General features: G+C 44.0%; 1 protein-coding gene across 1 annotated transcript; it reads right to left on the bottom strand.

The window, feature by feature from the left end:
- Positions 1-618: 618 nt before the first annotated feature.
- DDX3X (DEAD-box helicase 3 X-linked) lies at positions 619-17,682 on the bottom strand. Its single transcript, XM_059839992.1, has 17 exons — positions 17,501-17,682; positions 15,369-15,426; positions 14,364-14,414; positions 9,732-9,855; positions 8,437-8,580; positions 8,252-8,351; positions 7,565-7,700; positions 7,130-7,215; positions 6,439-6,537; positions 6,203-6,363; positions 5,883-6,027; positions 5,619-5,763; positions 5,121-5,302; positions 4,913-5,030; positions 4,339-4,495; positions 3,450-3,577; positions 619-3,149 (listed from the first exon to the last, which is right to left on the bottom strand). Exons 1-17 carry the CDS (start codon positions 17,543-17,545, stop codon positions 3,067-3,069), a joined length of 1,962 nt encoding a protein of 653 aa, XP_059695975.1. The 5' UTR covers positions 17,546-17,682; the 3' UTR covers positions 619-3,066.
- Positions 17,683-23,255: the final 5,573 nt, after the last annotated feature.

The following is a 23,255-nucleotide window of genomic DNA, read 5'->3' as shown; positions in this document are numbered from 1 at the left end:
TCCCCCCCCCCCACTCCCTTCCTTACTCACCAGAAAAATCACAGGTTTCTACAGTCATTTCAGCACCAAACTCAAAACCCAGGCTCTTTCTAAATCACTTTCTCTCAAATGGAGCAAATTTATCTCACTTCAAAGATACTGGGAACACCTGAATCTATTCCTTCCACTCTACTCCCTTGGATATTCCAGTATTTCACCTCATTTTGGCTTTTCAATACCTAGAACAAGGAACAGGTATGACCTCAAAACTTAAGGCTCTCTACAAGGCACTCCTGTGAAATTCAGAGGGACAACTGTGAGACGAGCAGTCAGAGGCTGAGGAACCAACCCAACTCCACAAGGATTAATTAGGTTGTTACAGCCTAATTTGGTTCCCCTAATGAACAAACCCAGGAGGTTTTCATCTCTCCCACCTCTGACACTTGACAGTAACCCTGCACTGTGGGGCACAGGCCATTTTAGGTTCTTCCAGCTACAGCCCTGAGCCTGGCTGCCATCTGCCACCACACTGACATGTGCCACACTAGAGTCACCTGCTTCCAGAGCTGCACGTGAATGAGACTGCTGGGGCTACAGAGCTCAGAAACCAGGAGTGACGCTTCACAAATGAATAGACTGTGCAGTTCAACTTTTTTATTTTAATAAAATCAAGAATATGCACAGCACATGCAGTGCTAGCATCTAAACTAATACAATAAGCAATTCTAAACCTACAGTGACTTGAAGTTCAATTTTCACATTCAGCAAGTTTAAATCCATTCTTGCATATTGGTTTGAATCCTTGTATCTGAACTGAAAATATTGCTGGCTGATAAAACTTGCTAAAATGCACAAGTCACTGATTATGCCAATACAACAAAGATAACCACATGTTTGAGGATTGCAATGTGCCAGACATTCACTGAAAAAAAAAAAAAACACACAACTAAACAAAACTCACGCAACAAACATCTGAGAATCTGGACACTTCACATCAGTGTTTAGAAGTGTTTCATAAATATCTTAAGACAAGTGTATCAAAACCTTGGCATGTTTAATTTTAAGTTGCCAATTTTTGTTTTACTATCAGAAAGTTATGGCTATACTGCCAATGCCGGGTCTGCTTAATTTGACTTAAGAGTTTAATATGACTTAAACATTAAAAGCTCACACTACCCCGAAATATATAATTTCACGCATACGGTGACATTCAACATTCAAGTGCCAGTGTTTTTGTACTGTCTTTTGGTCAAGTTTCTTTAAACTTTCAAAGAATCACTTTTAGGCTTACAAAAATAAATATTTGTCAAAAATGTTCAATAAATATTACACAAAACTAGCAGCAAAAAGTATCTAGAAATCTGTCGTGTGCAAATAGTTTTCTTCCCAGCTATCATTCCCATGGTCCCAAATAAGTTTTAGAATCTATTTCCTTCTCCTTAAACAAGCTGCGTTCAATCTCCAAGAGACAAAATAAGATTGGAAGTTAAGGACACGCACACAAGACATATATAAAATTCTCTGAATGTGCAATAAAAGAAGTATTTTGTAAAAAGTTATGGGCAAAATGTACAAGGGCCTAAACCTAGACTTGAAATAGCACCATAACAAATGACCTCAATACTGTCAAGTGCACCTACTTAATAAAAGTTTTAGAACAAGGCACAATACACTTGAAAAAATCTATTGCACTTTAGGAGATTTTTGCCATTTTCCTATGCCACTGTAGATTAGTTGTTAAATGCTCTGGCCGCAAAGTTAGCACAGATATTCCAAGTGGCAGAGGCATTTTTCTGGTGGACAATACTTATCTTTGGCCAGATTTAGCATAACAGACTATAAATACAATGGAAACCTATGCAACTAAAACTGACTAAAACTGCACTTTAATAGCAGAATTGAAACCTTGTGCAGTTTATGTACATTTCCAACCTCTGTGATCTCAGGTTTGTTTGTAACTCTTCTGGAGCCATTTTACAAAGTCTACAGTAAGCCAGTTTAACATCTCCACGCAGCTTGAACAGAGTAATGTGAATCTGCATTAAAATAAAGCCTGCTGCATAATTCTTCCTGTTCATACCCTCTTGACCAAAAAACATCAACACTAGCATGCGTTATTAGACCAAAAATTCAGTCAGGCCCTTACGGAGGACCAATCACTGCCATGGTCAGCCATTCTACCATTTCAATTTCATATGGCAGGCATTTTTAAAAAGTCTAAATAGATGAATTCTCCTAAAAACTATTTCAAGTTATCAGACCTTTAAACGTTCCCTGTAATGTTCTGCCCACATTTGGCTAGCTCACATTAATGATCTGCCTAAATATTGAAAAAGGAATTGCTGTATTTACTTGCATTAACTTCAAAAACAGTGCTTTTAATGTATGCATGTATCCATACATCATCTCATCATGACTGGAATGGCTTATTAAAGGCTATCAGGTTCTAAGTACCTATCCAGGATAGAGTGAGCAAATCAGAACTTTAACTTAGTACAGTTTTGCCACATTAGAAACAAATTGCATTGATATGCTTCAAGATGTTTTATTTTTCAAATCTGCAGATACCAAAAGCCCTAATGCAGGCTACCGCATAAGTTTTTCTTTGTAATATTATGGATGAATCAGTGATTCCTGTTTAAGTTGTATCACACCTGTGTGCCAAGGTTTGATTTTAGCCCAAGTTCAGTAATTTTTATTTTGTCAAAACAATTGATATCTTGAGCATTACTGAGCCAACAGGACATCAAAATAAAAGTTGTCTAAAGTTAAAGGCACAGTACATTAACAAACAAATGATCCTCAGTCACAAAATTATAAATGCAGTTTCTGGGTGGGGATGGGTGGGAGGGGAGTTAATCCTGACTACAGCAATAAGAGTCTTCAAAACCACCTTCGAGATAGGGCTACTTGTTCCTTTATTTCCATCTTGTGACCTTGAGCTCCCTTAAAAAAAATTTCAGTGGAGAATCACAGCTGGTAATGTACTGCGAGTTCTTGAAGCTACACAAGGTATAGTCTGGCTAAGTTACATGTGGTTTCCATATTAGCTTGTTTGGTGGGGTTGGGGTATCTGCTGCAAGCAGATCAGTTGCCCCACCAGTCCACCCCCTGGGAGTTATAGTTTCCTCCATATCCATCACTGTTGTAGAAGCCTCCATAACCACCACCTACGAAAGGCAAGAGAAAGTGACGCTTAATTAACTCTAAAGATTTGCACCTTTACAACAAGAAAACAACCCAGGTATCTGCTATTAAAGAACCCCACCCAGCAGTACTGTCAAATGCACAACACTGAACTAACACTGGAAAGGCAGGTAGCATCAAACCATCAGTCAGGTAACCTGCATTATCCTAGATCCGAGCAGGTCGCTGAGACTGCATGACAAGCACCAGATGATCTCTTATTCCAACATTACATCCAGTTTTCCCCCAGCAAGCACTGTGTGTGTAGCTGCCCAGCCCCTCACCTCCGAAGCCCCTGCTGCCGCTCCCGCCGCTGCGGCTGCTGGTGGAGCGGCTGCTGCTGGAGCTGCTGCTGCCGAAGCCGCTGCTCGTCCGGTAGTCCCTGGCTCCGAAGCCTCCGCTGAACCGACTGCTGCAGAGGGCAAGAGACAAGCACTGGGGTCAAGCACTGGCATTCTGAGCACTGCACACACTGAGATTGATGTACTCTGACTCTGGGTACCAACCACAGCAGGACAACAGCCACCGCTGAGGTGAGCACACTTCACAAGCATCCCAAGGCTACCTGGAAAGATGTGATTCGGTGAAATCTCTGCCTCCACAAGATTTCCAACCCTATCTGAGTGTTTAAGCAATGCATTTATGACTGTATCTTATGATGCACACAGTGAGTATTTTATAAGTGTACTGCAAAATGGAAAACAAAAAACACCAAACCAAATGTGGTTGGATCATGATAACTATATTAAGAGAAGTGTTCTCTCATCCTACCCCTGTAAGCCAGTAAACAAAGGTTTGTATTACAGTGTTTCAGGTTTCCACAGCAAAACTATTTTACAAGTGGCCTCACACCTTCATTCTCTTCTCTCTCATTTTGTCAGTAGGCACTGCACTACCTTCTCCCAAACTTCAGAACAGCTGCTTTTACAGTTCTAAAATGGTTTTTGATAACATCATTCAGCTGTATCTAGCTGCTCACTTGAAATGAAAGAGGTTTTATGTGTTAACTGCCTTATGAATAGATAGAACCAGACCCTGTCACCTTTGCACACACCAAGCTTAGCTTATACTGCACTTATCATCCTTTAAGTGTATTTTCAGACTGACAACCAATAACAGAACTGTCTCTTACAAGACTGAATATACATCTCTAGCCAAAGCTGTGCCTCTTACCTCTTAGATCGCCCACGGCTGCCTCCTCCTTTGTGATGCTGCTCATAGGCCATGTTCTCCAGCCAAGATGGTACTTCTTGCTTAGCCTCCACAAGGAGATCAAGCAAGTCCTTTGTAATGTTTATGTTCCTCTCATTGAAGAATGAAGTGGCAAGACCTGAAGGAGATACTCAGTTTTGGCTAGACACAAACCAAGTACACCACAGCACTTAAACCCATTCCACATTGCAGTTCCTCAGAGCCAAGCCTGAAAACACTAGAATTACTTAAAGAGAAAGCTGTTTGAGACCATTACTCCATCACAGCTCATCACAAAATCATGTTTACTGACAGACACAGCAGACACCAGGCTTACATGTAGTAAGAGAGCCTTTTGATGGCACTGAGAACATTACCCAAAGGAACTGGTAAACTTTCCACAGTGGCTACACAGCAGTGACCAGCTTTTGGTCAGAGAAGGCAGCTCACAGGCTTCTCTCAAGTACTTATTTGAAATTTATTACTCAGCCTATAGGACTGCATTTGTCAGCTTAGGTATGAAGTGCTGTCTGTGAAAGCCCCAGGTGATACTTACCAAGGTTTCCTACACGGCCTGTACGGCCAATACGATGTACGTACTCCTCAATGTCACTTGGCAAGTCGAAGTTTATGACATGCTTTACATTTGAGATATCCAGTCCTCTTGCTGCTACCTAGTGGTTAAATGATTCAATCAAATCTCAGTAAGACTCCACAGGCCAAGAAATAGGCTCACATGCTTGAGTTTTACAGATTTCACTTACTGCTGTGGCAACAAGAATGGGGCTCTTGCCAGAGCGGAACTGGTGCAGTGCTTCCTCTCTGTCCCTCTGGGAGCGATCTCCGTGGATACTTGTACAGGCATAGCCTTCGTGGTACAGGAAGTCCTCTAGAGCATCTGCCCCCTTTTTAGTTTCCACGAACACCAGAGTCAAGGAATCTTTACCTAATAAAAATTAAAGCCCAGGTTAGCAGAAGAAAAGCTGCACAGACAAATACAGGCTCCATAACCTGGTAATAGGCAGCTTCAATTCTCTGCCCATTTATTCTAAAATAACATCACTGGGGACCTCCCTCCCCTTTTTTTATTAACAGACGTGCTTACATTAACTTGATACGGGCATTTAAACAGTGCAATACACTCACTGCGTGTCAACAAAATACCCTTTCATTCATTTAATCAATAGAAAATTTTCTTGGGAGTCATTAGACTTGCCTATTCTAAATTTTGCCTCATTTGCTAATCTGCAGCTGCTCTTTACCTGTGGCATTTAGCAGGTCAAGCAGGAACGATCGTTTGTCTGGCTCTTCCACCCATACTACTTTCTGTGTGATGTTCTCAGATGTAGAACCTACTCTGCCAACAGCCAGAAAGATGTATTCATCAAGGAAGTCACGAGCAAGCATCTAAGAAGTGGGAGGAAAAAAAAAAAAAATCAAAATCAAATCATACTTTTTCCTCCTTCCAAAGGTAAAATTTCTTTGGCCTTATGAGCTTTCAAAGAATTTGAACTCTCATTAAGTACCTGGATTTCCTTGGGGAAAGTAGCACTGAACATCATGGTGTGACGAACCCCCTTTGGTGGCATAGTATCTTGTTCAACAATTCGACGAATTTGAGGTTCAAACCCCATATCAAGCATTCTGTCAGCTTCATCAAGGACTAGGTACCTAAACAGCATTAAAAAAAACATCTTGAGAACATTTTTCTGTAAGCTGTGCTCAGGTGTCTGCACTGGGTTACAAATTCTCAACTAGATATTTAGACAGTCCAAAAGCTACTATCTGTGGTTCTTAGCTGTATCTTGCTTTATATGTCATTTGTACATGGACAAACAACACTTACTTGCAGAAATCCAGTCCAATCTTTCCTCTCTCCATCATATCAACCAGTCGTCCTGGAGTTGCTACAAGCAAGTGACATCCACGTTCTAAGTCACGGATCTGCTGGCCAATGTCTGCACCACCATATACAACGCAGGGGCGAACTCTGGAGCGGTATGCAAACTGTAAAGCAAAGTAAGTTAGCACCAAGAAAAATTCTACTTGAGCTATGTTATAATAATAAACTGTTAGATCTACCTTTCTGGCTTCCTCATAGATCTGCACAGCCAATTCTCTAGTGGGAGCCAAGACCAGTGAGATTGGATATTGCTTACGGCGCCCATACCTCCCATTCTCCTGAAGAAAAAAAACAACCTTGGCATGAGCATCCAAAACACAAAGGGAAAGAAAAAAGCTACTACAGGCCATACTTAAGAAAGGTCACCAAGTTTAAGAAAGACAAAGCATGGCTGAGAGCCAATTTGAGCACTGCTCCTGAAAACAGCTCTATTACAGTGCTGAAGGTTCAGCTGTGGGTTACTATGGCAACAGCTGCACACAATCTTGGTCTCTACAACAACTTCAGCAGCAGAGAAGTAATAGCCACAGAACCAATTACTCCCTATTCTGAAATTACTAAGACACAGATGTGTGACCAAGTAGCTTTTGGTAGCAAGAGAAGTGTCTTTTAAATTTATGCAACAGAACCATTCATTTTTAAAAAATTGCAGTCAACTCCTCAGGTAGGAAGAAAAGTAATCCACAGCCTGGATTTAAAGGAAACACCTGAAGTCTTCTAGAAGTTGAGATGCTTGGCTATCATACCAAAATGATGACAACATATAAGACCAGCTATCATGTTCAGTAGCACACATCAGCTCATGTGAAAAAACCCCAAACCTATGACACTGGTCACTGCTTTCCCAGGAGTGGGTATTTGAATACTTGCCTTCATTGCTCTCAAGGCATCACCAGGGCCATCTGCATATATCTGGCTCAGTATTGGTAGAAGAAATGCAGCTGTTTTCCCAGACCCTAGTAGAACACAAGCCAGTATTAAGAGTTACTATCTACTACAGCACTAATGCTGTATCAGTAGCACATTCCCAGTAACACCTGCATCAAGCTATGGCTGCTATTTGTGACACTGGAGCACCCTCAGCAACCCAAAACCCTGAAGAAAATGTGGTTTAAGACATGAACATGTCTCGGGACAAACACAGAAAATCTAGTCAAGTCACATCTAAAGCAGATGCAAGACTAGAACTAAAATTAGCTTCCAACACAAGTATTGCTACACTGCACAGAAGGTTCTACCTCTTACCTGCAGTAATACAAGACCCCACTTCTACTGTGACTAAGCAACAAAGAGTTATTGACTTACCTGTCTGAGCACAGGCCATTAAGTCTCTCTTTTCTTTAATAATAGGTATTGCATGTTTCTGGACTGGAGTAGGACGGGTGTAGCGTGTGAGTTCAATGTTTCCCATGATAATTTCTCCCATGTCAACATCACTGAACTGTAAGATATTTAAAGGGGTTAAGATCAGAATCCGTCTCTTCAACCACCATGTAACACAACGTTCAGTTTAACAAGTCATTTTTAAAGTACCTCTTGTTTCTGCCCTTCATATAGAAATTGCCTATAAAGTTACAGAGTAACACAGAACTAAGTCCAGTTTTCTAAGCAATTCTTAAAAAGCCAGCCAAGCCTGAAGTGCAGACTTCACTAGCACACACACACCGTGTTTAGCCTAACACTGCCCAAGCCTTAGCAGCTGCTACCCAGTCAGCACCTCCAAAGCATTTCCACTTCTTCACAGGTTCACAGTTTAAGGACAAGTTACAGTTAAAAAGTAAGCTATGAGTGCTAATTGAAAAAGCTTACACAATTTCTTCCCTGTCTTAGTTCATCATACGCAAACCTCTTCTGCAAAACAGCTTAGCTGTAGGAAGGGAAGACAATGTTTCCTTTCATCCCTAACTCCAGACACCAAGACATCAAAGCTACCTATGCAAAATAGTCACTATTATATATATTAGCAAAACAGACTTAAAAAAAAAAACTTACACTTTCAATATGTGGAGGACAGTTGCTGCCTGTTGCTTCAACAGGAATATCATCATATTTCTCAAAGTTAATGCCAGTATTGCTTCCTGAAAAGAGTTCCCTAAAAACAGAAGAGGAAAGTATTTTTACTTGCTGGAATTATCAAGTGGTCCTGCCCCATGAATCAGTCCTATTCCATGACTTACTGTTCTAGGCGTTCACTCGGGGGGAGAGGCTTAGACCAGTCATCCTCATCTGATTTGTCACACCAGCGGCTGTTCCCGCCGCCACGGTCAAATCTGCCGAAGCCACTCCGGTCATAGTCCCCGCCTCTGCCACGCTCCTCGTATCTAAATACAGCACGAGAATCAGACCACCCTTCCCAGCAACGGGGTACTGACATGCACAATCAAAGCCATAACAATGCAGCACTGTATGCTCTGTGTATTACACACACAACTGTGGAACAATTCAAAATCATTAGGTTATCCACACTTGCTTCTTGACCTAAGCACAGAAATTAGTCCTAACCATCAGACCAGGTCACATTTTTTTGTGTCAGAGTTTGTCATGATTTCAGAGCTCAGTTTAGCTTAACACAGTGAACTTTATATCACCAGTTTTATTTGATTAAGCATAACAAATGTAAACAGCCATCTGCCAGTGAAGCTGCAATCCAAATTGCTCAGTCTTTGCCATTTCTTTGTAGGGAGCTCTGTTTAAACCTCCTAAGCAGCACTATTTTGTATTCCCCCCACCCTTTCCTCTGCCTCATTCTACACAGGCTTCCCATGTCCAGACAAAACCCTCCAGGCGTACAATTTCTTCCTTTATTCCCCCACCACACATGTGACCAAATACCTCCATTATGTCATATAATTATTTCATAAAGAGGGAGCTCACCTGTATTACTGACTTGGAAAGAAGGTGGAAGAAGTCCTTACCTCAACTGCTTAGTTTTTGGCCTGGTAAATCATGTTTGAGAAAAGTCTGGATACAGGACTAGGTCAGCTTTACTAAGTAGTCGGTAAAGGTCACTCTCACCACACTCGTGCATACAACGCATGATGTGTGTAAGACTGCTCAAGTAAGGCAGAGAACCTGCAAGAGTCTCACCCAGTTTTATTAACTACACTTTTTAAACAAGAAAAAAATAGTGAAATAAAAAAAAATCGATAGTGATGTATTGTGTGTGCTCCCAATAGCTCTTCATGGTTCTCCTTGAAGTAGCCACCCACCTAGCACTTCTTTGGTGAATGCTGAAATCAGCCAAGCACTACAGCTGCAGTGAGTGGCTGGTGGCAGACTACAGGGCACATTTTTCAACATGCAAGTTGCCCATCCTTGAAGTCACATAGCTTTAAAGGCAAGGTTCTCTCCCTCTCTCCTCCCCTCCCAGGCTCCTTACACCTGGAACTCTAATTTTGACATCAAGATGACAAGTGCAGTGCTAGAGCTGAGGCAGACTTCGTGTGCACCACCCAGACAAAGAGGTACTCGCCTCCCTCCTCTGGAGCCGGTCCCGCGGTCGAAGAAGCTGGATTTGGAGTCGCGGTCGGAGCGCGCACCGAAGCTGCTGTAGGCATCCTTGTCTCGTCTGGAGCTCCAGCCACCGCTATCGAAACCTAGCACAGAAAGGCAGTTCAGCCAAACACTGCACAGCCCAGGCTTTTACAAGAAAAAACACTTCTGTCCAGGAAGTCTTCACTGAAAGGTCTATAGGACTGAATTCCTTCATGAACAGAAGACGCCTGAATGCTGAGACTTGTTTAACAACATTTCTCACCACCCATGAGAACTAAAATTTCTCCCTGCCTGTACAGGCACGATGGGATTTTTAAAAAAACATGCACTTGCCTTAGTCCAAGTATTTCAGTTGCCTACCCTGGAAAGACAGCTATCAGAAGAAACCTAAAGATGCTACATCTGCAGAGCCTCATCTACGTCATCTCTCCAACACAAATCCTTGACTACACGTTTAGTTTTTGGAGATTAACAAGGCCTCTCGGATCAATAAATGGTATCAGAAATATAAACAGAGATTAGAATGTTTCATAATGCAAGTACACAAAGCAATGTGACCTGCACAGACTATAACTAACAGCACCATACTCAGAGAAGGTATATGGATCTCTTCACAACAAATTAGCCACACTGTATTTTTCCAAAGCATTTTTACTTTTGCCTACAGTGGGTGCCTACTTACATATGTTAACTCAAAAGAATACAAAGTACCTCAGCTTGCCAATACCAGAGTAAAAAAAACCTCACTTTTATTCTGCTACCAGGGCTTGTGATGTAGCAGAAATGTTAAGCTTTAAACATTGCTCTGGTACTGGACTAAGAAATTATAAATTCCCTTTCAGAGGTCCAACCTCCAACTTTGTGTAACATATTTGATCTCAGCTATGGGATTCCAGCAGAGAATAAGTTAAATAACAGAACAGATAAACAAATAATGCCACTCTTGTGAGCATGATTTGCCATGACAAAACCAGTCCAGACCTATTCATGAGACAATAACAGCAACCACAGAACAAATTCCTTCTAAAGAAAGACTGGGCCTAGAACAGCCCCTAACTGAAAAGGTTTTGGTACCAGAATTACCCTACTTTTTTTAATGTTCTCTAAAGAGTGTCATTCACCTTGCCTGTTTTTTAATTTAATCCAATAGGTTTTAGCACACAAGATCATGGAATGCGCTTCAAGACCTTTAAAGTGCTTTAAGAAGCAGTACTGGTCCTCAAAGACATTAATTTCAAGAAGGTTATTTTGGCTTGTTTAAAAGATAGCTAAATACAGATTTTATTATGAGTAACTTTTAACTATTTGGATATGTCATCCTGCCAAGGGATCTAACAGCACTGGTACTGACAGAGCCATCGTCAGGGATACAGATGTAGCTTCTTAACAGTGAAAAAACTCAACTGACACTATTTCACATTTTCTACCAAGCCTCAGAAGCTTAAAGAGTCAAAATTTTATACTCCAAATAGCCCAGAAAGCAGCCTCATTCACCTAGCTCATTACAGCAGGTGAATAACTAATTTCTGAAGCTGGTACCTTGCCATAATTTTAAGGTAGCGCAGCAACCTCTACACTAAAGACAGGTGTGCACATCCTGCTTCACCAATTCCAGGCCCTTTAGTCTGGCATTCCTACTCTTGACTTTATCTGTGGATCAGCACGGAACACAGGACCAGGCTATACAAGTCAATTTTAAGTGAATGACAGGCATAACAGTCAGAATTTCAGACATCAAATGGTAAATTAAAACTGGAAGTAAATGCTTTGAGAAAACCCATAACAGATCAGAGATCACCTTCTCTGAAGATAATGACTACAATGCTGTGCAAAGACTACCAGGAAATTCCCTAAAATGTCAATGCTTTTGGTTTTTTTAAGTAAAAACCAGTAGATATTCCATCCAGGACATCTTCCTCACGGCAGGGATAAGAACTCACTAAAGTTAATCAACTTCCAGAGCAGCTCTGTACTCCTTACACCTATGAACAGCATTACAGATGTCAATGCATCTCCCTCAAACAGCATTTCAATTCACATTTTGTAACACTAACACTAATCACTGCCAGATCGCTTGAAAACCTGCCACGTAAAGTAGCAATAATCATTGCATTTTTAAGACGGGAGAAATAGAATGATAGATTCCTTTAGGGAGGATAAGACCTTTAAGTTGAGCTCCTAACATTTACTTTTTGATCTACTATAGATCAGATCACAGTTTAAATATCCAGAAGCTGCTTTCAGGAAGTTCAAGAAGAAACTTACATGACAACAAGCTTTAGTATTACCGAGTGAGCTCATGGAAGCAAGACACTTCAGGCCAGGCAGCCCTGCACACTGAGCTCCCACAGCTGAGAAACAGAACTACCATTAAGTAACCTAAGGACATTATTTTTATGCAGGCTGTTATTTCCTGTAGTTCTCTACTACCCTACTCCCCACTTACAAAACTAATAGATTAGTATTAGTGGGACAGATCTGCAGCTAAATGGAAGATTTTCTTCCCCATCACATTGCCACATTTGTAAGGCTGCTTCAATAGTTTGTTGTGTGGCTAAACACTACCATGTCAAGGTTGCTGCCTCATGTCTAAGCTTTGGAAAAAATCTGTCATTAAAAATTCCCAGGAGTGGCCAAAATTCAGAAGTTCCAATGCAGCTGAAGAAATCACTGAGTTAGGTAAACAGAAGCAAACATCACTTTAATGGACATACAACTGCAGAACAGACTTCAGATCATCCTACAAGACAGCTCACTTTTACAAGCCAAAACTCATGATGCTTCCAACAGGGTACTGAACTGAAACTTTTCTATTCAGCAATTATGAACCCTGTCACAGGGAACCAGGAAGATGCCAGTGGTACAGCACTCAGCCAGGTTTAAAGGCAATTTTTGAGCATTAGGTTTACACCAAAGGAAGTTGGCAGCCAAAGTTCTATTAACTGGACAAGCCACAAGTCAGATTATGGTCTCATGACCTATTTACCTTTTTGCAAGGTGAAGATGAAGTCCACAGAAAAGCCTCATGTAATCACACCCACACTGCCATGTTTGAACTCTGGTCTTGCACACAAGAAAGTACAATGTCAGTCCTACCCCTAATAGGTCATGGTAGAACTCAAGGTTACTGCATCGTTTACCCACAAAACGTAGGTACTAAACATCATACAAGAATAAGAAATCTATGAACAGCAAATGTTCACAACCACCTTAAAGCTGTTCCCTGCTTTTGAGAAACCTGCACATTCTTCAGATTTGGCAAGTCAGTTTCTTGCAAGACTGCTCATATTTGAGGTCAATGTGACTGGGAACAAGAGCACTGAACTGGCTGCCAACCAACAGTCCTTCTCTTTTTCCTAGAACATTCAGCTCTGTTAACATGCTGTTCATCACTTGGTGCTTCAGGCCACACTTCTTTCACATAACAAAAAAAAAAACCAAACCAAAGAAAAACCCAAACAAACAACCCCAGAAAAACCTCAAAAACAAAAACAAACAAACAAAAACCCCACAAAACCCTGAAAACCCACTAGTAGCTTGGACACATACAAAGGCAAGACAAAAACAGACTGGTCTTTCTTCAAATAGTCTAAGGCTAGAAAGAAGCATTTTTCATCTAGTCAGTTCAAGTGACATAGCTCCAAAAGCACTGTGAGACATATTATCATATAATGATTGCCCTCCCACCCACTCATAATGGAAGCCATCCTCCTGCAGTACTGAAAAGAATCTGTGAAAGTTTACAGCTTTAGAAACAGATGAGATCCAAGTCCTCCCATACCACAAAACCTCAATTCTTTACGTTGTAGCAGGAAGTGTTTTAGCTGCTGTACTGTGGTATATTTCAATAGGTGGTAGAGGAAATGTTTCTCTCACATCCACCCAAGCCACGAGACATGACAACACATGCTGCAGCACCTGCCCCCTCGGGATCTTACACAGAAAGGTCATTATTTACTTCACTGAAGTGTCCCAAGAAACGTTTACTCTATATTATGCTCTGTTTAGAGATTCAAACAGAAGATGGAAGGGCCGTTTCTCAGCATAAACACCTATGTAAACATGTGACCAAAACAGGCCACGTACTTCTTGTTTGTTTCACTAACAGCCTTCATTTCCTTCTGCAAGTACTCCCAGGGGCTTCCATAAAAACTGCAAGAAGCTGAACAAGGACAACACCTCTCTGTGTAAAGATATGCACTTACAAAGCGAAACTGGGCTGTTTGTTCATAATAAACAACTGATTACTCTTAAGTTCCACAACACAGTCATTAGCAGAAAAACTAGTACCCACAAAATCCATTCAGACCAACACTCAAGATTACACAGCAAGTTAAGATGGGAGACTCCATCTGCTTCAGTTACAGCTAATTGTTACACAGACCCAGAAGGTATTTCATCAGTCGGACACTAAACTTGAGCTTAGGATTTAGGCTGGTGAAGGGATCTAGAAGAGCATCTAAAAGCAGAAGATAAAGTTGCCATGTCCTGCACAGGACAGTCAAGCAGTCTGTGTAATTGCCTTCAGCAGTACTGTCAGATCCTCCACAGTCTGCTCCTGGAGATGCAAGAGCCAGTTTAGTGTTGGCACAGTGTTTCTGATACATACCCTGCTTTGAAGCTTCCCTGTTCCGCAGGTGAGGAGGAATGTATCGGCCTTCTAAAGGACAAAAGAAAGGCAGGGTTACAGGCCCGTCGGGTCAGCACACCTTGAAATGCTTATCTTGTCAACAACAGCTTCTGCTTGGTAAAAACATCTGCCTTTAAGGCCACTTGCAGCGTTTTAAACATGAATCCATTAATACAGCACTTGGTAACATGCTCTCAGGTAAAGTTCCTGCGTACCCATTTAGGGAGCTGATTTAAGGCACAGATGTCTTGTGTTCCTCTGACCTAATCACACACCCATTTATGGGTGCTACAGTATCTACACAAAAGCTGTCTTCCTAGAACCCATTAAGGCTTAAGCTGGTGCCAGATACTTGAGCAGCTCAAGATATTTACTGTGACATTCAAGTACTGGCACTCACAACACTACTACCAGTATTTTTCCTTCCCTTTAAATTCACCCATCCCCTCCATTCAGCTCAGATCAAACCAGAAGCCACAATGAACTGCCTCTGAATAGCAATCCTCATTTACAATCCAGAAACATCTGTCTGCTAAAGCAACATGAATGAGAAAATACCAGCCACAAGCTGAATGTGAATTCCTGGAAGATTCTCCCCTCTTAACATACTTAAACCTTGTATATCAATATCACTTTCTATTCAGTGAACTGGTATCAGCACAGTTGACATTCCTGCTCTACACCTGGTATTTTAAGACAAATCACCACCTCAGAAGGGAGGCAACTGAAAATCTGGGACAGAACTGGAACACTGAGTTCTCTGCAGCTAATTAAGTGCCTCAGAAATGTGCACACATACTGTACCGCCACAAAATGAAGTGGTTCTACCTAAAACACACACTGTTTTCAAAGCAAGCTTAACTGGCAACCTCCTATTTCCTCATCAGTCTCTGCGAATTTTGGCTTTAGAAATTGCTTTTCACAGCTACAAGCCCCCAATTTCTATAAGTGTGTTTGTAAGCTTGAGAATTTGCATGTACTTACTACTTGTAGAGCTTCCTTCACTCTGAGAGTCTGAGGAATTCAAGTCTAGACCAGAAAACTAGAAGAAATAAGACAAGTATCAACATGTTTTACCATGAATTTATGCTAAGATAAAAAAAAAAAAAAACTTTTCATTTATCAGAAACAAGCTACTGCAAAATTTTTTTTTATGTCGTGCCAAATTAGGTCTCCTATTATTACTCAGGCTGTACCATCTTTAGTGTTTTTATACCCACCAATAAACAGACACCCACACAAGCACCAAGGCCAGCAGAGTATCCCACCCACCAAATCACTACCACAGACTTCTGCTTCACTCTACCTGCAGGCTAAAGAGCCATTTTAAGTAGACTGAATTTCAGTGCACTCAAATGCATTAGGATTTGGGTCAGTGACAATTTTTTTTTTTGCTACAGAAACTTCAGCAGAAGTAATGCCAGTTTAACTGGGCACTTTACTTGTAGAGACTCAAGGTATTTTCAGCTGTAGTAAAACTACTAAGACATTACAGTCTTCACGCTTGAGGCAACTACTGCTCCCAAAACATTAGATGATGTCTGCCGACATCTTCAGGAAACAGAATTTTTTTGGGTTGTTTTCCCCAAAAAACCCAATAGCTTTTATAGTCTTCAGTCTCACAGTAAAGTTCCCCAGAAGATGTTCAGTTCATGCAGTGCTGGTGTGCCGCTCAAAGGTGTTAAGTCAAACACAATATGGACTCATTTCAGCAGAAAGCAGTGGGAAACCGAAAAAGTTTAAGAACCAAGTTATTACAGTTGTTTGCCTACATGGCAGGGATTATAAACATGTATCAGAAAAACAAGGAATGTTTAAATACAAATGAGTTTTGTATTGCACAGAGGTATTTTCCAACATGAGCTGTATTAGTCCAATGCACTGTGCTTTCCGGGGCTCAGTTGCATGAGCTGCCGCCAAAAGGTTCTTTAAGAATCGGCTGACATCGTAACATCCTCTTTAAAGCTACCTCTTAAAATGCCATCTTTCTAGTTGATCAAAGCATCAATGCAGGGTTTAAGAATGGTTCTTATATTTAACAGCATTTTACAGGCTCTCTACTAGGTCAAGACGGCTCTCCAAAACCAACAAGCAGCGATGGATGAATTTTCTCGCACTGGATGCCCGCGGTGGAGACAACACTTCCCAGGCGCTGCCTCGGGCCGGGGTGGCGCAGCCCCGGCGCCATCTCAGTGCGGCACTGCGGGCTGGATTCCCGGCGCAGCAGGAGCGGCTAATCCGGCTGCCGGCGCCCGTCACGTGTGGCGCGGGGGGGCAGCGGGGGAGAGGGGAAGGCAGGATCGTCTCCATGACCTACTTCGCGGGAGCGGCCGAGGGCGAGCGCTGCCCGGCCGCGGTCCCGCTGCAGCAGATGGGGCTCTTCCTGCCCCTGCCTCCTTCCCCGAGGGTTAGATAACCATCGATCCCGCCCAGCGCGGGGAGGGGGCGGGGGATGCAGGAATGAAAAGAAAATAATAAAAAACGGTGCGGACCAACACGACTCCAGGCCCAACTGCGTCACCGGGGCCCGGCAGCACCGGAGCTCGAACAAAGGCGGCCGCCAGCGCCGCCTCCCCGGGGAAGGGGCGTCACACAAAGCGCGGTGTCGTGTGTGTGTCCCCCCTTCCTCCGCCCCGCACAATGGCGGTCATTGACCGCCCCTTCCTCCTCCTCCTCCCCCCGCGATGCAGTTCCCGCTGCGGCCGCCGGGGGCCGCTGTGGTTCCCGGCGCTCCCACACAAAGCGGGTCCGAGCGCGGCGCGGGGGCCACGGGGCCCAAGCGGGACGGGGGCCGGCCCGGGCGACACCGGCGGCCCCGCACCCCCGCAACTCCGCCCCGGCCGCGGGGACAACGCACCCCCGCGGGGGGGGGCCCGGCACAGCGCGGGGCCGCCGCACGGCGTTAACTGCGCAACGACCGAGTGCGCCACAACAGGCCGCGTAGGGGGGGAGGTGGGGGTTACCGCGGGGGGAACTGCGACACGACCGCTGGGGAGCGAGGAGCGGAGCCCCGCGCGAAGATTCCCGACCATCCCTGCCGCCCTCCCCGCCCCAAGAGCCTCCGACGCGCGCCTCCTCCGGGTAACGGAGCGGCCTTTCCGCTTCTCGTCCCTCACCTGCTGGTCTAGACTGAGGGCATTTTCCACCGCCACATGACTCATAACGAGAGATCAGTCTCGGGCTCGTCCCGCTCCGCCTCGAGAAATGGGGATCCACTGGGCCGGGAGGTCGCTGCCGTGGGTGTCACTGGTTCCGCCACGAATCGCTGCCCTGACTGAGCCCCCCCCGCCGCGGGCCCAGCCTTTATATAGGCCCCGCCCCCCGCGCGCCCTGCCGCGCGCGCTGACCTCAGCGCGCACGGCGACCGCCCCCCCCGCCCTCCCTTCCCGGCGCTATCGCGAGAACTCCGCGCAGCCCAGTGCCTGGTGAGGGACGCGCCACCGGAGCTGTCGCGAGACTTCGGGGCGCCGGGCCCGCGCGGAGTCCCCGGCGGTACCGCGAGGTTTCCCCTCCCCCCTCTCCCGCCCGGCTCTGCTCGGGAGGAGAGCGGCGGCGAATTCTCGCGAGATCAGGACACATTTCCACCCCACCAACACACAGCCTGCGCCGCGCTGTCCTTTTGTTCGCCGCTCTCGCGAGAGCGCACCACGCGCGCGCGGCTCAGACGCCTCTAGAAGGAGGCGGGCCCTGGGTCACGTGGGTGGGCGCCGCCGCCATCTTGTCGCTCCCCCCTCGGCAGGCAGTGGCGCAGCGCGTAATGGCGGCGTGGTGGGGAGGAGGGGCGGCTGCTCCCGGAGCAAACACACCGGCGTGCCCCCCTCGCCTGCCCCTAGCGCAGGCCCGGACACGCCAACCTGCGGGTCTGCAGGGCTCAGATCATCCCCTGTGAGCCGCTCCCCCAGCCCACCGCTGGTGGGTTCTAGTAGTCACTGTGCATATTCATCAGCTCTTTCTCCAAGCCCCTCAGCCATTAGACACACTGACGTGCCAAAGGATTGCCCTTGTTTTCCCTGTAGCGTCAGTTTTGCCCGCTGTCTCTACATCCACAAATAGCCCCACCTTGCATTCATCAGGACTTTTAGACTGTAAGCATCAGTCAAATAGTTAACATTGAGCTGTCATTAGGAAAAAAAAAATACACAAGTAACCCCATTCCCTTTTCTCACAGCCTGCTGACACAGAGAATAGTAAAGCTGTTTCCTTGAATTTGGGTCAGCCGGGGCTCTGAAGGCACAGGGAAAAGCACACGGGGTTTGGCTGTCCTTGATCCTCACATAGCAATTATTCCTCCATTTCCCTCCTCCTCAGGCTCCTGCCTCTTCCAAGAGGAAAACCACAGGAAGATCCATTCTCCAGAAGGATGATTCACCATGGGATTTAAAAACAAGACAGAACTTTTCCACAGTATTCACACATTCAACAGCCCATCTCTGCCTAGGTTTTTCCTGCCCTTAAATTTTGAGCTCTAGAGCCAAAGTCTTCCTGATGCAGAAATTAAAACCCTATGAGGCAGGGTTTAAATAAGACTTAAGATTTAAACATCCACAAACAAGTCCTTGAATGAGCAACACATGTTCCTCACAAACAAACCACTCAATTCTGTGATGCTCTGGTCTTAAACAAAACATTTACCAGTACTCTGCTTTCACCTTCCATAACACTTTTCCATCCAGCTACAGTTCCAGAGTTAAAGATTTATGCTTGTATTTCTTCCCCAGGTGCTCCTATTTATATAATCTAAAAGCTCTCAGGTTTCTTCATTGAAACCTCCTGACAGTTAAAAGGAAAAGGTTTCTGTATTTTTTAATAAACTATTACTGGATGTAGGCCCAAATTTTGTTTCTTTTGAAAGCAGGTTTTAAGTAATACTTTTAATTCCTTTTCTTCTTACAACTTTGCAGACAATCCTAAATTCTAAAGAATTCTGCAGTTCCCTTTACATCCCTGCAAGGTCTGCAGTGTTTTACAAACAAGGGCATTCTTTGTGATAATTCATATGCACTAGAAAATGATAGTAATTAATCCTTTGCTGTTTTAGAGGTATCACAGCAATTTAAATCCTGATCCTGCAGTCAGGGAAGTCAGTTTTCCCTCCATCAAGAGTTGCCATCTTCTCAGTTTCGCTTTTAATTTTCCCACAGCTGACTCAGACAATTCCCTGGAGGAAGCTGAGCAGCTCATGAGCACTTGAGTCAACACCAGAGTCCTCACAAGCCCTGCTCACGTTAAACTCAGCAAGATTTTGCCAGTGGGCTCAACCAAAACTCCTCAAAAGCTGACACTGCCGGGCTTTTGGACACTCAGTTCTTAAATGCCAGCAAATTCCCAAATCTGGCATTCCTTCACCTGCAGAGCCCCATCTGGCAGGCATTCTGAATGGCTCCACTGAAAGCCCCAAAACAACCAGAAATGCAGGTTTCTGAGTCTTGAGGAGGTTGTGTTAGGAAGCCAGTATCACCTCCTGCCACCAAGCCACATGTGCTGTGAAATCAGTGTGTTTATGAAGTTGTATCTTGAGTTTTAGAGTGTTTTACCCAGTGCTGACAGATACTGACCTTGTGCACACGAGTTTCCTTATCTGTTTTGAAACTATCAACAGGTCCTACACTGCTGACCATCTTAACAAGCAGATTTCTCACTGTACACAGCTATGGACTCACTTCTAAGGAAAGGAGGTATTTTACCACTGGTAAAGCAGCTCAGACATCCAGAGTGTCATAAAAAAATGATCCTACGATGGATGTAATTCTCAAGTTGTAGCAGTGAAGAGTTGTTTCTTGTTCTACACAGCTGCTTATGAGGTTAAAACCCCATACTGTATTTTTGTGAGTCTTTCATACTGTAAGATGGTAGCGTAATCAAAATATAAATTTAATGCTGTCCAGCTGCAAATTAGCAAAGGGATTTGGAAACAGTCTTTAGTCAGCAGTGACTATCTCTCATTAATACCAGAGATCTGTCTTTAGCAGCATAATTTCCACATGTTCCATCTGATCAGTTCCTAAATTTCTGTGGACATTTTTCAGCATCAAAAGGCAGAATCTTATACAGTGTGTGGGGCAAAGGAACCCAATGGTTCCTCTCACTGGCATTGCCAGTGATTACTAAACTGTGACTGGACAGCATTTGACAGAATTCTTACAAAATACTCCCCTATGCTGCAGTACTTTGTTCTATCACTGCCTTTGCTGAGTACACCTCTTTCCTCAATCTTAGCACATAATGCCTTTAACTCATGTGAAGAATTAAAGGCAATCTGATTAAGAGCTGCTGGTCCTTTGGCCAGTGTGCTACCACCCAAGCCTTGCTGGCTCCCCTTCCCTTGGTCTCTCCATGTTCCCAGACTAGTAGGTGGAATGCACACAGTCGATTGGAGGGGGCTTAGTGAAGAGCAGATTCATTATTATTCTCCAAAGAGATGCCTGGAGTTTGTTTTCAAGCTTCAAAGAAATTCTCATCTTGTTCTGAAAAACCACAACAGACTGTTTACAGAAAGCAGGGACTCTTAGCTGAAAGGAGAGACAGAATCAGGAAGTTTTATAAGTTATGACTCTAGAGCAGGGTACACACAAAAGATTTAGTTACTTCAAACATACATAGGACTACTTATCTGAGGCAACTCTCAAGGCTTCTCTCTCTCTTTTTTTTTTTTTTCTTTCTTTACTGAAGTCCTGTTTTTATTTTCTGTAATGGTTTAGTGACAAGATGAAGTAGTCACAAGCCTCTGTGAGAACTGAGGAAGTACAAGCATAGTTTTGTTCATATTTCTTCTTGTTACATGAGGATCAGACACAGGGGAGAGTGAGGCCATGAATGTGGACTCAGACTTTTAGGGGATGGAAGAGAGAATGTTTTTTGACTAAAATGACAAGGGTTGTTGTCCCCAGTGGAAGAATGAATGGAGAATGTGGCAATTCTCTGAACACTGAAAATTTCTGAGTTGAGCTGTATTTTTTCATATCCCTAGATTCCTTGCTAGCTTGGATTTTAAAAACCTTAATAATTTTTATTTCTCTGCATTCAGATTTCTGCATCATCCCCACTGGACTCCAAATTATATTGCCTTCCTCTTTCACTCTCCAAGTCTGCACTGCTTTGTCTTCCCAAATGCTGTTTTACATGTTCCAGTTAGATTAAGGACTTGCCTGCACAGGAAAGTTACACTACTATTAATTTGCAGTTTGCTTTAAAGAAATTACGTTAAACCTGGGCAAAAAGCCACATGGACTCCCTGGTATTCCTCTGCAGGAATACAAATGGCTTATTTCAGGTTAGATCAGGTCAATTAGGAGCAGGAAGAACTTGCAAAGCAGTAAGTTTTCCTACATCAGAACGAAGTGAGTCCAGCAGCTCCTGCTGCAGATTGCAACCTCCGAATGGGAAGGAAGGCTGGGGGCACGGTCCTGATCTCTGCAGGAGCCACAATCTGCTGGACACAGGTAGCCCAACACCAGTGACTGCTGCTGTCGCTGCCCTGGCTCGGGCAGTGGATCAGTTCTTGCCCACTGCAGCTTTTTTCCTACCAAGACAGCCCAATCCACAGCACTCACAGGACAGAAGTAGGGACTGCTACCTCTGTGCATTTCCTTCCACTCTGTTCATGTAGGTATTAAAAACTGAGTCCTTTGCAAAAAAAAAAAAAAATTCAGTATGATGTTGTTCAATATGGCCAAGTCATGAGTATCCATCTACTGCCCCTCTTTGAGTGAATGCCTGGAGTTAACTATTGGTGTACAAGTAGATTGTAACTTTATGAGTGTGCCTTTCTCTTGTAGGCAAGCCCAAAGAAGAGAAGATGAAGACAAAAGAAGAGAAACTCATAGCAGCAAGAAGAAAGGAAAGAGGCACATCAGTAAATCTTGGATTCACATTCTAATTGTGAACTGGTTTGAACTAGTAAGCTCGTAATTGCCTAAATCAAAATAGGCACCTAGTCAAGATGGCTCCTACATTATTCAGCATCAGTTTTACTTTGAAGGAGGCATTAATGTTTCTCATTTCAGTTTCTGTAAGCCTTTCCTAATTACCATTTCTAAATACCAAGTGCAACTTCTATGTTATGTAACATAAATGTAACATTAGAGTCTTCTTTGAAATCCCTTCAGAGTCTCACTGGTCAAGTACCACTTGCCAGCACTCCCCGCTTTGGTGTGCAGGGGTTTGACTTCTGCTGCCAGCTGTGAGCACCTGGCAAGGTCTGACCTTTGCAGATGGTGGTTGTGCACTGTGGTGCAGCTGCCAGGAGTGCTTGGGTTGAGAGTGGCCTCAGCCATCTGAGGAATGCCCAGTGTTGCTCCTTATTGAGAGGGTGACTCTGACAGCTCAGAAATGCCTGTGGGATTGTCAGGGTCCTGAGGACACCCCCAGCTCCCCACAGCCATGCCAGGAATTGAAAGGACAAGCCATGAAGCCCATGAAGCAAAGCCAACACTGGTCTTAGGGAGAAAGGGGAAAGAAGGTCCCTCTTCCTGTTTTCCTCCCTGTTGCTGCAGTGTTGGCTCTGTCACTTCGCAGGGGAAGGATCACCAGGAAGGGAATGGGGGTAGTGTAGGGACTTGTAATACAAAGGTTGGTGGCCTGAGTTAATGCCACCAGGTTAGCAGGTCATCAAGACCACAGGGCATTGACCTGCTGTCTCTCAGGGCATTCAGATATGGAAAAAACGTGATTAGTCCTGATGACTGCCAGAGCTGGGACAGGTGGAGATACTGACAGTTCCAAAGAGCTACAAAAAGATACCCAAACCCTGTGCATAGTCACCAATTCAGGAATAACCCAGGACTTCAGAGCTGGCATCCCTTGTGTTCTCTATGGCATCACACAGATCCTGGACCCATTACCTGGGCACAAACTTCATATTGCCTGGATTTT

The sequence above is a fragment of the Haemorhous mexicanus genome, chromosome 2 (genome assembly GCF_027477595.1).
Source record: "Haemorhous mexicanus isolate bHaeMex1 chromosome 2, bHaeMex1.pri, whole genome shotgun sequence".
Taxonomy (NCBI): domain Eukaryota; kingdom Metazoa; phylum Chordata; class Aves; order Passeriformes; family Fringillidae; genus Haemorhous; species Haemorhous mexicanus.
Note: the sequence above shows the minus strand (reverse complement) of the source record. Positions and strands in the feature narration are given on the sequence as shown.

Excerpts from the sequence above, each read along its gene's own strand:
- DDX3X (XM_059839992.1), bottom strand. The coding sequence starts at position 17,545 with ATGAGTCATGTGGCGGTGGAAAATGCCCTCAGTCTAGACCAGCAG. Across the intron at positions 15,427-17,500 it reads CCCTCAGTCTAGACCAGCAG|TTTTCTGGTCTAGACTTGAA; the intron begins GTGAGGGACGAG and ends TATTTCTTCTAG. Across the intron at positions 3,578-4,338 it reads AGCCGTGGGCGATCTAAGAG|CAGTCGGTTCAGCGGAGGCT; the intron begins GTAAGAGGCACA and ends TGCCCTCTGCAG.